Source organism: Lagenorhynchus albirostris, chromosome 13 (genome assembly GCF_949774975.1).
Source record: "Lagenorhynchus albirostris chromosome 13, mLagAlb1.1, whole genome shotgun sequence".
In the NCBI taxonomy this organism is placed as follows: Eukaryota; Metazoa; Chordata; class Mammalia; order Artiodactyla; family Delphinidae; genus Lagenorhynchus; species Lagenorhynchus albirostris.
In genome coordinates, this window is record NC_083107.1 from 63,788,881 (window position 1) to 63,804,500 (window position 15,620).

At 36.9% G+C, this 15,620-nt stretch overlaps 1 protein-coding gene across 1 annotated transcript in view; it reads right to left on the reverse strand.

Moving 5' to 3' along the window:
• Positions 1–15,620, reverse strand: part of BIRC6 (baculoviral IAP repeat containing 6) — a 238,594-nt gene that overhangs the window by 37,830 nt on the left and 185,144 nt on the right. Inside the window, exon 66 of the mRNA XM_060168808.1 lies at positions 4,461–4,671. Coding sequence (XP_060024791.1) covers positions 4,461–4,671 — 211 coding nt within the window. The remainder of the gene's footprint in view (positions 1–4,460; positions 4,672–15,620) is intronic.

The window sequence follows — 15,620 nt, forward strand, 5'->3', positions numbered from 1 at the left end:
AGTTATACTATTTCTTTTTTAAAGTCAAACATCTGAAACATAGACAGTATTTCTACCTAGGAACTAACTTTCTTTTAAGTCCATAATTTTAGAGCAAGAATGCTAATAGACTCAAATCCTCAGTCCCCAGAATGGCAGGATGGGAGAGGACACAAACAGCTCAACTGTCAAGATAGAAAGGATGAAAATCTCTTCCATGGCAATTTAGTCTTGTTCTAACTCCCACCCTAACCATTCAGATACACTGCAAGACAATCCTTTTATAATGCAGATCTGATTAGATCTCTGCTGAAATCCTTTCAATGGCTCATCACATTTAAGAGTAGGTAACTATGAAGTTCTTCAAGCCCCTGCTTTCCTCTCTAGCCTCATTTCCCACCCCTATTTCTCACCCGAAGGACACCCAGGCACACAAAACTTCTTTATTCTCTACATTTCGCTGAATACTTGATGCTTTCTTTCACTCCAACATTCTTCACACAGCCTGGTACATCAGGCCCCTGCTCCTCTTTATTTAGCCAATTCTTATGTATTCTTTGGGCTTCCAAATCTGGGTTGATCCTCCAGTAATGTTTTAAACTTCCAATATGCCAGGTACTGTGTTATTAAAACTGCCTAGTTATTGTTTCCCCCATAATCTGTCAGTCCCTTAGAAAAAGTCCTAATTTTCTTGTTATGCTCTCATGAACATTCAATAAACATCCGTTAAATGAACAAATCAGTGATGCTCTTGTGACCAGGCCAGATATCACCTATCTGAATATAAGCGCAAGCTTCTAAAACACAAATTAGATAAAAGCAAAGTAAATGATCTGCCTTTTCAGCTTCTTCATGATATTTTCCTAGTTCCTCTTATAGAAGGTTTCAGGCTTGGAGGGGAGAGTCAGTTAACCTATATAATCTCTATCATTCTTTGAATTTTGAGATCAAAATTAGTTGGGTTTAAGCATTGTCCTCAAGATAGGATACTTTTTTTTTTTTTTTTTGCGGTACGCGGGCCTCTCACTGCTGTGGCCTCTCCCGTCGCTGAGCACAGGCTCCGGACGCGCAGGCTCAGCGGCCATGGCTCATGGGCCCAGCCGCTCCGCGGCATGTGGGATCCTCCTGGACCGGGGCACGAACCCGCATCCCCTGCATCGGCAGGCGGACTCTCAACCACTGCGCCACCAGGGAAGCCCAAGATAAGATACTCTTAATTGGATTATTCCAACCAGTAAAAGTAAACTTCCTCTTTAGATTTGGGCAAAACGTTTTAATTTCTTTCATCCAAAAAAGCTAAAAATTGTAAGTATAACATATACAGAAGAAATAATATCAATGTAAATCATTACATGTAACCACAATTATCATCCAGAGACCTGCAAATTACATAGAGAATCTATCTTTTCTTTATCTAATATGACAAAATTGTGCTATGTTAAATTTTCATTTGGAGGGAAAAAACTGCATGCCTTTTGTGTATTCCTGGCTTTTAGAAAGAAAAAAAAAGTAACAAATGAGAAATAATAAGAAGAAAACAAGGCAATACAATAATATACATAAACATAATTAGTAAACTAGTACTTGCTTTCTTCCTTTAAAAAAAAAAAGAAAAACCTACACTAAATAGATGTACTCTATTTACCCTTACCTATTTTTCCCCTGAGCCCCCAGGTGCAGATGTGGCCAGGACATCCCAGGGAATCCCCCACAGTCAAGGCATCCCCCCCACCTGCCTTATTTCTTACTGAGAGAAAAAGAGACAAAAATAATGCAAAAATGTTCTGAGCTGGGGAACACCTACACATTATTTTTAAAGTCATAACTCCAAATCCTGATGAAGCACTAAAACACATCCTAAAAGTGATATGTAAACAGAATGTAATTTGCCTTGACCATCCTCTTCTCAGAGTATCCTGGGTTTTGTTTTTGTTTTTAAATACAGTTGGGGATCAGGTAGAGAGGAGGGGGGAGGGGGAAGCTTTGCATCTTGAAACAGTGTTAAAAATAAATTTAGACCAATTTCTGTGGGTATAAACTTTACAGGAAATTGGACTATACTGTTCACTTTATTAGAGTTCTAGTCTGATGAAAATATGAAAAGAAATACATTTAAGTTTTGACAGGCTGGAAAAGAGTAGATTTTCCCCTCTTTCTGTGAAGTGGAAAGTGAATTCTCAAGGTGCCAAACCTTGATAGGAAAGTAGGGATGTTATAACATGTATGTCTTTGCTGGCTTCTTTTTGTAACAGAGGCTGTATTCTACACATATATAAAAAAACAAAAGATATCATGAGGAATCTTGACGAAGAGGCACATTCAAACCATAATACAAAACTCTCTTTAGTGTTTGTCAGTAAAATAGCTTTAAAATATAGTTAACTGCCCAGGGTCACTGTAAAGATAAAATAAAAAATGAAATGATCTCTGTGAACAGTCATTATGATCTTTATGTGCATGTTTTTTTTTTCAATTTAAAAAAAATTAACTAATTTATTTATTTTTGGCTGCGTTGGGTCTTCATTGCTGCGCGTGGGCTTTCTCTAGTTGCGGCGAGTGGGGGCTACTCTTCGTTGCAATGCGCAGGCTTCTCATTGTGGTGGCTTCTCGTTGCGGAGCACGGGCTCTAGGTGTGTGGGCTTCAGCAGTTGTGGCTCATGGGCTCTAGAGCACAGGCCCAGTAGTTGTGGCGCATGGGCTTAGCTGCTCCGCGGCATGTGGGATCTTCCCGGACCAGGGCACGAACCTGTGTCCCCTGCATTAGCAGGTGGACTCCCAACCACTGAGCCACCAGGGAAGCTCCCTACATGCATGTTTTGCTGGTACAAAATTTAAAAGTTTGAAGTGTCATTTTTTCTTGGTGAAAGATTTTAAAGAATTTTTTTTTCCAGGTAACCAAGTAGAAAAATAAAGAGCTCCTGTTAACTGAAACTCAGTTATCCTCTATCCGCAATTAAATTTTTGTAGTGGTTCATTAATACATTTCATGCAGAAGTTTAATTTTTAAGAAATTATACTGCATGTTATGTGAACAGGATATACATTAAGAAAAGCAGCAAAAACGGCACTCTAGGTCTGCAAATTCCATTCACTTAGCTCAGTTAGAAAATCAGACCTTTAGTCTGATGATACCACACTATTTTTGTATAATTATGTTAGCTACCTAGGTTACCAGTTAGAAAGATTTTTGCCATAATGAAGGATGGGACCAAAGATAATATTATTTTCTTCTCTACAACATAAAAAAGTCTCACACTACCAAAGAAAATATACCTTTACATTTTCCCTCCCTGGTAAAAGAGTATGAACCTACAGCTTTTTATATCGCTATCAACTGGGTCTTCTTTAATCTCTTCTCTAATTCATGATTCTTACTGCCTGGCAGTGAGCCACTAGTTTTTAAAGTGATATTGACAGTACAATAAAGCTAAAAGAGTCAGAATAATCTGAGGAGTTGATTTCTTCTGAAAAATGAAAGCTGACAAAAACTATTCCTCCAATGACCAATTCTCTGCCATCATTTGATGTATACTGAGTTTCTCAAATTTTAGGCTACTGAAAAAATAAGTGAGAACAGGTAGGACAAATATATTGCAAAGATGGTAAAGAAGATTAACTGATTCAAAAGACCACTAACAAAGAAATAAGCTTCCTCTAGCCTAATTCTGAATGTTTATGCAAACATCAGAATTCATGCCATCTTTAAGTAAAACTGACAACCATTAAACAGATTCTGCTAAGAGAATGAAAAAGGTTACCAGGAAAAGGTTTTAAAAAAGTTTTTGATAAGAGGACTCACCATCTGATTTCTAGCAAGGTATAAACTTAACCAAAGATTCATTTAAAACTTCAATTTTCCATGAAGATAAAATACTAACTTTACTATAACTTCAACAAATAAATACCAAATCCTCTACCTTCTAAAAAACATTATAGCATGAATTATAACATATGTATCAAAATGAAACTAGTAATTCCTAAAGCCAACAGTTCTAATTCTATGAATCTACTCTGCAGAGATTTTTGCAAGTCCCAAAAGATGTATGTCAGAGGTTATTACAAATTAGAAATAACCCAAATGTCCACTAATAGATGGTTAAGTAAAATACAGCATCTATATACAATGCATAATCAGAAATATTAAGAACATTATCAGCAATATGTATTTACTGAGAGTGAAGGTGTCTTTCACCTCAATATTGAGTAAAACTAGCATCTATCTGTATAATAGGTACAATGTGATAGCACTTAAGAAAAACTCTATCTATAGCTATAAGATCGCATAGGGCAATGTCTGGTAAGCCACTGTTAATAAACGTTTCTGAGTGTAGGATTTGGTGGCTACTTTTTCTTTGTAGTTTTATTTACTGCTTGTGCATATGTTTGTTTAATTAGCATACATCGTTTTTAAAAAACCAACAAAGCTATTTTAAAAAAGATAGTAAAAGCCAAGGTCAAAAGAAATGAACAAAGTATAGTACCTTAAACGGTTGGTGTAGGTATCAACACAGGTCTTCATTTTGGCTAATAATGTACCAACAGAAGTTTGACACTCTGACTGTTCTTCTTCCTCTTCACCATTCTCTGCAGAAAGAGGCAACAATAGGGGCACCATGCACGTACAAGAAGCAATGGCCCGGAGCAATTCTAGCAGAGCTCGATAGAGTGGCACATGTCTTGCCATGTCGAGAACTGTAAGAAGGAAGAAGGGGAAAGCATAAAATGAGCAGATGTGCAATATAAAAGTAAGTCCACAGCAATGTAGCTTCTACTTGGATCTTAAGATTAATTGCTTGGTTGGTAAGTGGACTAAAGTAGATGTTCATGAAGCACCAATGTACAAAGTGTAGCACTTTTAGGGAACAAAAAAAAATGAAAATGGCACAGAGTTGGGGAGACAGCAAGAAATGTAATTAAGTAACTATTTAGTTATATCACACATAAAAATGATTAAATAGTCCAGATAATACATTATGGCAGTAAATACATTTACTTATTTACTTTAAAAAACATTATTTATTATTTATTTTTGGCTGCATTGGGTCTTTGTTGCTGCATGCGGCTTTCTCTAGTTGCTGCAAGTGGGGGCTACTCTTCGTTGCAGTGAGCGGGCTTCTCATTGTGGTGGCTTCTCTTGTTGCGGGGCACGGGCTCTAGGTGTGTGGGATTCAGTAGTTGCAGCATGCAGGCTCAGTAGTTGTGGCACACGGGCTCAGTAGTTGTGGCACACGGGCTTAGTTGCTCCGCGGCATGTGGGATCTTTCCGGACCAGGGCTCGAACCTGTGTCCCCTGCATCGGCAGGCGGATTCTTAACCACAGTGCCACCAGGGAAGTCCTAAGCTATGATCTTATCCCAGTTATAAAAAGCAACAAACAACATTAATTAATCCTAAAAATTAATCTGACCTCTATAAAAAAGAAAAATACTTAGTGTTTTAGATAGCGTGTTCATTAAGAGGTAGAAGATTATTTCCCAATGTTATTAAATAATGTATAGTTATAATACTTTCCTCAGAATTTGCTGTTTCTCCTTACATTCTTTTGAATGGAGTTCTATGAATGTAATTTATGCTCCGTATTACAATATTACCTCCAACTAATCCACACTTCACTGTTCAACATTCTATTCCCAGAAAAATAAAGCCAACTATAAGAAAGCATAGTCGTTTTTTGTTTGTTTTTTTTTTTGCAGTACGCGGGCTTCTCACTGTTGTGGCCTCTCCCGTTGCGGAGCACAGGCCCTGGACACGCAGGCTCAGTGGCCATGGCTCATGGGCCCAGCCGCTCCGTGGCATGTGGGATCCTCCCGGACCGGGGCACGAATCCATGTCCCCTGCATCAGCAGGCGGACTCTCAACCACTGCCCAACCACGGAAGCCCAGCATGTTTTTTTATAATATAGTAAATAAGTAAATAACATATATTCTTACATTAGAAAAGCAGTAATATAAATTACCTGCTAAATCACATCACGTTAAGTAATTCTAAACATTAAAGTGACAGAGGGTTATTATGTATACACAAAAACTGTCTTAGGGGTTTAATAACAGACACTTTGCCAGGATAACAATCAATGCGACTGAAAATGAGGCAATATTGTGTTCTTATTATAAGACAATAAACTTGGAGAATTAAATCTAAAATGTTCTGAGATATAAATAAACTATTCGATCCAAAGAATATAAGAAATGATTTGATATAGGAAAGAACTTGCATGAAGAACTTGCTCAAGACTGTATAATCAGTGAAGTGGAGCACGCAGGACGCACACACAGGCCATCCAGTTCTGAAGTCCAGACACTTAACTACTGAAATATAACGGCACTCGATAGTCACAGTTTCAGAAAAAAACACTAACATGATTTACCAACAGAGAGGAAAAAAAAAGTGTTTTAGGCGTGGGAAAAAATTTAATATGGCCTGAAATTCCTCCTAACAGGTTCCTTAAAGCACACTAAAAAGTGCTAGGTGCCTTTAAGCTTTAATAGGTATAGTTCATAATCTTAAATATTTTCAACATACCTTACAGCACAGTCTCAAATTTAGCTTTCTACTACAACATTCAAATGGTAAAATAAGAAATTTCCCTCTTAATATAATTTAATTCTCTAGAAACTTTAAGTGGCACTTGTTATTAAAAAAAAAAATCAAAACTCTAAGTAATCCAAGCAAAATCACAAAATCATTTCCCGATGAATTATTTATAACTTTCAAAATCAACTTATTGAGGCACAACTTACAATCAATAAAATGCACTAATTTTAAGTACATATTCAATGATATCTGACAATATACACTCCTGTGTAATCACTGTCAAAATGAAGATACGTAATATTTTTATCATCCCAAACACCTCTGTAGTTCATCATCCTCCTCTGGCCAGCTTCAGGCAACCACTCCTATGCTGTCACCGTGGAAAGCAGATAAGCAACAGAGAAAACCAACAATGCCAAATCGGTTCTTTTTTTTTTTTTTAAACATTAAAAAAAACCCACTTACTTATTGATTGATTGATTGCCATGCAATGCGGCTTGTGGGATTTTAGTTTCCTGACCAGGGATTGAACCCGAGCCCTCGGCAGTTAAAGCACAGAGTCCTAACCACTGGACCGCCAGGGAATTCCCCCAAATCAGTTCTTTAAAAATAAATAGCAAATCTCAATAGCCCCCCGTCAGTTAAAAAAAATTGAATTCTTACTTAAAATCCTTTTCATTAAAAAGCTCCATATGGCTTCACAGGTAAATGTTATCAAACACTTAAAAAACACATACTTTTTTTTTTTGGCCACACCACGTGACTTGCGGGATTTTCGCTCCATGACCAGGGATTGACACCCCCCCCACTCCCCGCACTAACCCGGCTGTGAAAGCACCTAGTCCTAACCACTGGACCGCCAGGGAATTCCCTAAAAAACACATACTATTAATTGTATGCGGTGTACTTCAGAAAACAGAGGAAGTGGTAACAACTCATTTTATGAGGACAAAATTACCCAGATACCAAAATAAGACAAAGACATTACCAACAAAAAAAAGAAAGAAAAGAAACTACAGATGAGTATCCCTCATGAACACAGAAACAAAAAAGTAAAATAAATCACAACCAAGTGGCTTTTATTCCAGGATTGCAAAGTCGACTTTACATTTGAAAAATCAATGTAATTCACCATATTAACAGACAAAATAAGGAAAGCCATATGATCATCTTAGCAGATCTAAACAAAGTATTTAATGAAATTCAAAATCCATTGATGATAAAACTCTAACCAAACCAGAAACAGAAGAAAACTGCCTCAAGCTGATAAAGGGAATCTAAAAAAAACCCTACATCAACCACCATATTTAATGGTGAAAAGACTGAACACCTTTCCCCCAAACTGACAACTTCTGCAAGATCTAAACAGTACAATAAGAAAAAAAAAAAAAAATCTTTTAAAGAAACAAACAAAACTCATATAAATTGGAAAGAAGAAATAAAATTGTCTGCCTTTAATGTTCATGGCATGATTATCTTTCTATACAGAAATCCTAAGGAATGTAGCACAACTACTGAGTTGTACAAGGTAGTAGGATATCAGGTGAATAAATAAAAATCAACTGTATTCTTATATACTAGTAACAAGAAAATAAAATTTTAAAAAAAGTATAACTTACAATAGCATAAAAAATGAAATTGGGATAAATTTGACAATTTCAGAAGTATAAAAACACTGCTGAGGCTCATTAAAGGAAATTTAAACAACTAGATATACAATGCTCATAGAAGACCCAATATTGTTAATAAGTTAATTCTCTCCAAATTCATGTACAGATTGAATGCAATTCCAATCAAATTTCCAATGGGCTTTTAGTTGGGGGGTAGAAACTGACAAGATGACTCATATATATGGAAATGCAAAGGACCTAGAGAGTCAATATAATTACAGCTGAATTTTATTTGCCATAAGATTACAAATTCTGCAATTAATGCATCTTAAGAGTTAAGTAAACTTTATAAATATTAACTGGTCAAATGCTTGCCTTTTCTGAAACTATCTAGTAGGACAAAGGAACAAGAAACAAACAAATTTACAATGATACTTTGACTAATAAAATCTCTGAGAGTAGAAATCCTCTAGGTAAAAACAAAACAAAAATACTTCGCAAATCATGCAAAGCCTAATTGTTTAGCTGAATACCTATGACTGACAAAAATACTTCCATGTAGAATTTCTATTCATTCTAGCCCACATAAAAGTTACAAGAGCTTGGGTATATAATCGCTGATGTCCCAACACCAGCCTTTTACTCTTCTCTCCAATTCTGGTAGAAATAGCTAATCTGTGTAAGTTCCAAATATTTTCATACTCTCATCTTCTATTACCAATCTGTCTGTTCATACTTCTAGCTATACATGCTAGATATAATGTTACTGATTACTATTTCTGGATGGTGGTCCATGAGGTAACTTAGGTTAAAATTTATTTTTACTTTCTCCTTCGTGCTTTTAGGCATTGCTTAATACTTATAGCCTGCATAAAACCATGTCTTAAATTTGCTTTAAAATAACCTATTATGTGTATATATGTATGTGTTTGGAAAAAATGGGTTAGTGAGCATGTAACTGAAAAGCATGGCCATATGTTTATCTGATGAAGCTGGTGATGGAACTCAAAGGGGTTCATTATGCTACATTCACTAGTTTTACATATTTTGAACTTTTACATAATAAAAAATTTTATTAAATTGTCATGGTCATTAAAGACAAAGTTGGGGGAATGTTACAAACTGAAGAAGGTAGAAAAGGTTACTAAATGATCCTAGATTAAATTTTGGACAAAAAGCAATTTTTTTCTTTGCTATAGAGGACATAATTGGGACAACAGATGAAATATGTATGGTATCTGTGGATTGGATGATTAGATAGGTGTATTCTATCAATGCTTTTTTTCTGATTTTGGTTACTGTAATGTGGTTATGTAGTAGCCTGCCTTTGTGTTTTAGGAAATAAACAGTGAAATACTTAGGGGTAACAGAGCTATCATATCTGCAACATATGTCTCACAATTGGTGCAGAAAAAATAATGTGTGTATGTATAAAATTTATATATGCTTACATGTATAGATAGACAAAAGAAAGGAAGGAAGTTGGTATCAAACTCCTAGAAAGGCATGGGGTGCGGGGGGACTTCGCTGGTAAGACTCTGTGCTCCCGATGCAAGGAGCCCAGGTTCGATCCCTGGTCGGGGAACCAGAGCCCACATGCATGCTGCAACTAAGAACCCTCATGCTGCAATTAAAGATCCCGCATGCCAAAATGAAGACTCCGCGTGCCACAACTAAGACCCGGTGCAGCCAAAATAAATAAATAAATAAAATAAATATTTTTTAAAAAAAGAAAGGTGTGGGGAAATAGCCACTCAACATTACTGGTATAATGTCTATGGAGCACAAGTTACAATCTGTCAAAACAACAAATTGGCATACCCTTTGAATCATCAATTCTAGTTAATTCTGAAAACTAATCCTACAGATAAAATTATCAAGGTCACCAAAATTAGTCACTGCAACATTGTTTATAACAGCAAAATAATCCATTTATGTTCATTAGATGGAGCTGTTTCGATTACTAAATATCAATTACGCAGTCATAAAAATGAAGATGTGCCTTATGCTGCATTGGAACAAATTCCAAAATACCTAAGGTGGGAACAGGAGGAACAAGGAATAGAAATGGGGTTGTATGGGGAATTCCCGGGTGGTCCAATGGTTCGGACATGGTGCTTTCACTGCCAGGGGCCCGTGTTCAATCTCTTGATTGGGGAACTAAGACCCTACAAGCCTCATGGGTGTGAGGGGGAAAAAAAAACAAGAAAGAAAGAAAGAAAGAAATGGGGTTGTATGGTATAGTGCCATTTCAGTAAATATAACAACCACGTAAAAGGTAAGGAAAAAGAATATGTATTCATATTTACTTGTTTTTTATATATACATATATACACACACACACAGGATCTCTATCAAAAAATATAAGAAATTATTACTATTGATTATCTCTAGGGAGCTAAATTGGTCGGCTAGAGGACAGGTGCAGGAAGACAACCATTTATTAGATACCATCTTAAAACTTTTGAATTTTAAAACAAGTGAAGAATATAATATTTGGATAAAGAAAAAAATGTGTAATTTAATATTTAATAAAGCTGATTAATGTTACAGGTAAAAGGCACATGATATAGTACATTTAGGTATGTGTTGAATTTTTACTTTCAAGGAATTAATGGATGCAAAATATCCCACTATAAGGATATAGAACAATTAATGAGAGGTTAAAAATTTTATTAGGCTTTTGAAAACTAATTTTTTTTTCGCACCAGCTTGACAGCATGAAGAGTTCAGTGAACCTGCTCCGCCATGAAACAGATACAAATTTTTTAAAAAACATCACCACTCAAGGCCCTAGAAATAGTCCAAAGAGCACACAACAAACTGAGAAAACATTCATTTAAGAAAGTCTACTAAAACTCAGTAAGAAAAACAAGAACCTAAAGTATTTGAACCAAGATCCTACTCTCTTCCTGCTCTCAGCAAGAAAGCAAACTCACCACAGACTGGTAGAACCTGAGCTCCCTCTTCCCCTAGCTTGAGTTAGACGATTATCTCCCCAGGAGGGGAAGATCTCAGCATTTCTCATCCTACCACCAGCTACTTGCTGCTGTGGCTAAGTTTCAGATAAGTAGAGCTAAGAGGCAGATGCTTCCTTTTCCCCAGACCCCACTTATGGTACAGGGGATCTGAATAGATAATTCTCCAAAAAAGATACACAAATGACCAGCAAACACATCATCATTAGTCATCAGGGAAATGCAAATCAAAACCACAATGAGATACCTGCCATCTCACATACACTAAGATGGCTGTAATTTAAAAGTCAAGGAGGGGCTTCCCTGGTTGGCACAGTGGTTGAGAGTCCACCTGCCGATACAGGGGACACGGGTTTGTGCCCCGGTCCGGGAAGATCCCACATGCCGCGGAGCGGCTGGGCCCATGAGCCATGGCCGCTGAGCCTGCGCTCCGCAACGGGAGAGGCCACAACAGTGAGAGGCCCACGTACCGGGAAATAAATAAATAAATAAATAAAATAAAAGTCAAGGAATAACTTATTACCATGTGAACCAGCATTTCCACTCCTAGGTATACAGACAAAGTAAATGAAAGGAGGAACGAAAACAGATATTTGTACACTCATGTTCACTGTTATTCACAATAGCCAAAAGGTATAAACAACTCAAATGTCTATCAAATGATGAATAAGCAAAATGCAGTAGATATCCATACAGTGAAATATTATCCAGTCATAAAAAGGAAATCGAGTACTGATATATGAAACAATATCAATGGACCTTGACAACACTGTACTATTAAAAATTTAAACAAAAGACTACATATTACATGATCTGATTTATATGAAATGTTCACAGTGGGCAACTCTCTATACATAGAGAGACAGTAGATTAGTGGTTGCTTAAGGCTGGAGGGGTGGTAAGGAGAAAGAGGGCTGATAGCTAAGGTGTATATGGTGGGGTTTTTTTTAATTAATTAATTTAATTTATTTATTTTGGCTGTGCTGGGTCTTCGTTACCGTGCACGGGCTTTCTCTAGTTGCGGCGAGCAGGGGCTACTCTTCGTTGAGGTGCGCAGGCTTCTCACTGCAGTGGCTTCTCTTGTGGAGCACGGGCTCTAGTCGCATGGGCTTCAGTTGTTGTGGCGCACAGGCTTAGCTGCTCCACGGCACGTGGGATCTTCCCAGACCAGGGCTCGAACCCACGTTCCCTGCATTGGCAGTAACCACTGTGCCACCAGGGAAGCCCTGGTTTCATTTCGTTTTCTTCTTTTTTTTTCTTTTCTTTCCTTTCTTCCTCCCTCCCTCCCTCTCTTCCTTCCTCTCTCTCTCTCTCTCTCTTTATGGCTGCATTGGGTCTTCGTTGCTGTGCACGGGCTTTCTCTAGTTACGGCGAGCGGGGGCTACTCTTCGTTGTGGTGTGCGGGCTTCTTACTGTGGTGGTTTCTCTTGTTGCAGGGCACGGGCTCTAGGTGCGCGGGCTTCAGTAGTCGTGGCACACAGGCTCAGTAGTTGTGGCTCGTGGGCCCTAGAGCACAGGCTCAGTAGTTGTGGCGCACGGGCTTAGCTGCTCCGCGGCATGTGGGATCTTCCTGGACCAGGGCTCGAAGCCATGCCACCTGCACTGGCAGGCAGAATCTTAACCACTGTGCCATCAGGGAAGCCACCTCTGGTTTCTTTTTAAATTGACAAAAATGTTCTAAATTTGATTGTCATAACAGTTGCACATAACTGTGAACATGCCAAAAATCAGTGAATGTGCCCTTTAAGTGGACAAATTGTATGGTAAGTGAATTATCTTTCAATAAAGCTGTTATTAATTTTTTTAAGTACTTATTCACATACCATTTGCTCCTTTTTCTTCTGGGATGTTTATTTTCTTCAATTGCTTAATAATATTACTTTGTATATGAGACAAAGAACACAATAAGCTTTCCAAACATTTCCCCCTAATATGATGTTTTGATTTTCAAATATATGCAAACATAGATGTAAATGCATACTCATATAGCCTCTTCCAACTTGAGACCAGCAAAAGAATGAAGTCTTGGAAATTTCTTTCACTCACGTTTTGAATGGCTTCCATTTCTCTAAAAGTATTTGAAACATTAGAATTTCCATTACTATAAATGTAGCCAGTTATCCAAAGATTTCCATTTGTACTGCTTTATAAACTTATTTATCAAAGTATTGCACACAGTGTTTTATTTTCCCCAATCCCCTTCCATGCGGCATACAATGAAAAAAAGAACAGAGAACAAAAATCATCCCAATAAAAGCCCTAGCTAGTTATTTTGTGGATATTGACCAAATGATTCTAAACTTTATATGGAAAGGCAGAATACCCAGAAGAGCCAACACAATAATGAAGAAGAACAAAGTCAGAGGACTGATATGACCAGACTTCGAAGCTTACTATAAAGCTACAATGATCAAGATAATGTAGCACTGGCGAAAGAACAAATAGATCAATGGAACAAAAACAGTAACAAGAATCTGTACATGACGGTTTATAGCAGCTTTATTCATAACTGCCCCAAACTGGAAGCAATCGAGATATTCTTCAAGAGGTGACTGGATAAACAAACTGTTATATATCAATACAGTGGAATATTATTCTGCAATAAAAGGAAATGAGCTACCAAACCAAGAAAAGACATGGAGGAAACTTAAATGTATATTGCTTAGTAAAAGAAGCCAATCTGAAATGATTCCAACTATATGACATTCTGGAAAAGGAAAAACTATGGAGCCAGGAAAAATATCAGTGGTCACCAGAGGTTTCACTGTGGGGAGAGAGAGGGTGGGATGAATAGAGCACAGGAAATTTCTCAGGGCAGTGAAACTATTCTGTACAATACTGTAATGGTGAAATGCACAACACCAGGCATTTGTCAAAACCCATAGAATGGTATAACACAAAGAGTGAACCCTAATGTAAATTACTGACTTTAGTTAAAAATAATATGTCATGTCACTATTTGTGTATCAATTGTACCATGTACCACAGTAATACAAGATGTAACAGGACACTATGAGTGGAAGGGGGTGGTGATATGTACTATCTGCTCAATTTTCTGTAAACCCAAAGCTGCTTTTAAACTAGTAGTCTATTGATTTTTTAAAATATTAGTCTATTAATTTTAAAAAATTAACTACCTAAAATTATAGTACTTTACCTAAAATTACATAAGAATACAGGTAATCCAAGACAGGTTGATTTTTCAAAAGCAATTAAATGGTTATGAAGTTATCAAGAACAACAAGAAAAACCACAAAATGAGAAGCTACCTCTCCATTATACGAATAAAGCCGAGGACAGCCTACCATGCTGATACTCAATACTGAAGAGAGGGGGAAAAGAATCTGACAAACATGAAGGGTTGATAATTTTTAAAACACTTTAAAATCTGGAAATAAATGGGCGTAGAGAAAATAAGACAGCTCTTCTAAAATAAATGAAACATGATACTTCTTTTTATGCTATTGTTGTTTATCTTATTCAATTAAGTTAGCAGTGAGAGGATTCCAACTGGGAATCTTAAATTATGGAAAGAGAAGATACTCTCTTCATATCAAGGAGGGATGCAAGCAAAAGCTGTGGAGGCAAGGTAATAGGCAGTGGACAATGAGATTGCAAATAGTAAAAACAGGGCAAGACAAAATTATGGGTCTGATTTACAAAGAACTTTAAATAAATTTCAGTACTATGCCATTTCTTATGACACACATTTTAAACTTAAAATAGGAAGGTTTTGTATATTTGCATTTTTCTTGACAACAGTTACATAAACAAGTGTGCTCATTTTAATGTCAAATTCCACCCAGATATTAATGCATCCGGCAATCTATGCTTATGCCAGGAAACCGGAAAATGATTATTCATATCTGATTTTACATTACTCGTGTTTTTCTTTTAAAGACTTACGTCTGAATATCCCTGCAGAAGGGAATCTGGAAAACTAAGGGAGAGCTAATTTCTGCTCGCTTTTTTAAGATATGCACTTTTAAACTAACAAACAAATTTCTTAATGAAATACAAACGAGTACAAAATACACCAAGTGTTTCAATCCTGAATTCCTTAATCCTATGTTTGGCCATGCAGAACTTCATCAGAAAACTTTAGGTGTTTTTCCACACAGCACACTTCATCATTAATACAGGATTAAATGTGACCAGCCTGACAAAGAAGAGCAGGGGCATGACACTGTTATGCAACTCCATGTCTGCAAGGGTGGCTTGCAGCAACTTCTTCACTCAGCAAATGCCAAGTGCATGTTCAATGTTACTGCTTACCACCAACCAAGTAAAGACGCTATCCTTTGGATCCTCAGATGAGCCTGTTTGCTGAATTATGCAATGCTTGAAAACTACCTTGGAAGTATCATCAACAACTACAGATACAGGTGTGACACTACTATATAATTATTTCAGTAAGAGAAATTTTCTAATTTGAAAGTAGTTACTAGTACTAGGTAAAAGAATAAAATTCTCATCTTCTGTATTTGAAACAACATTTCAATGGGGAAAAGGATATTC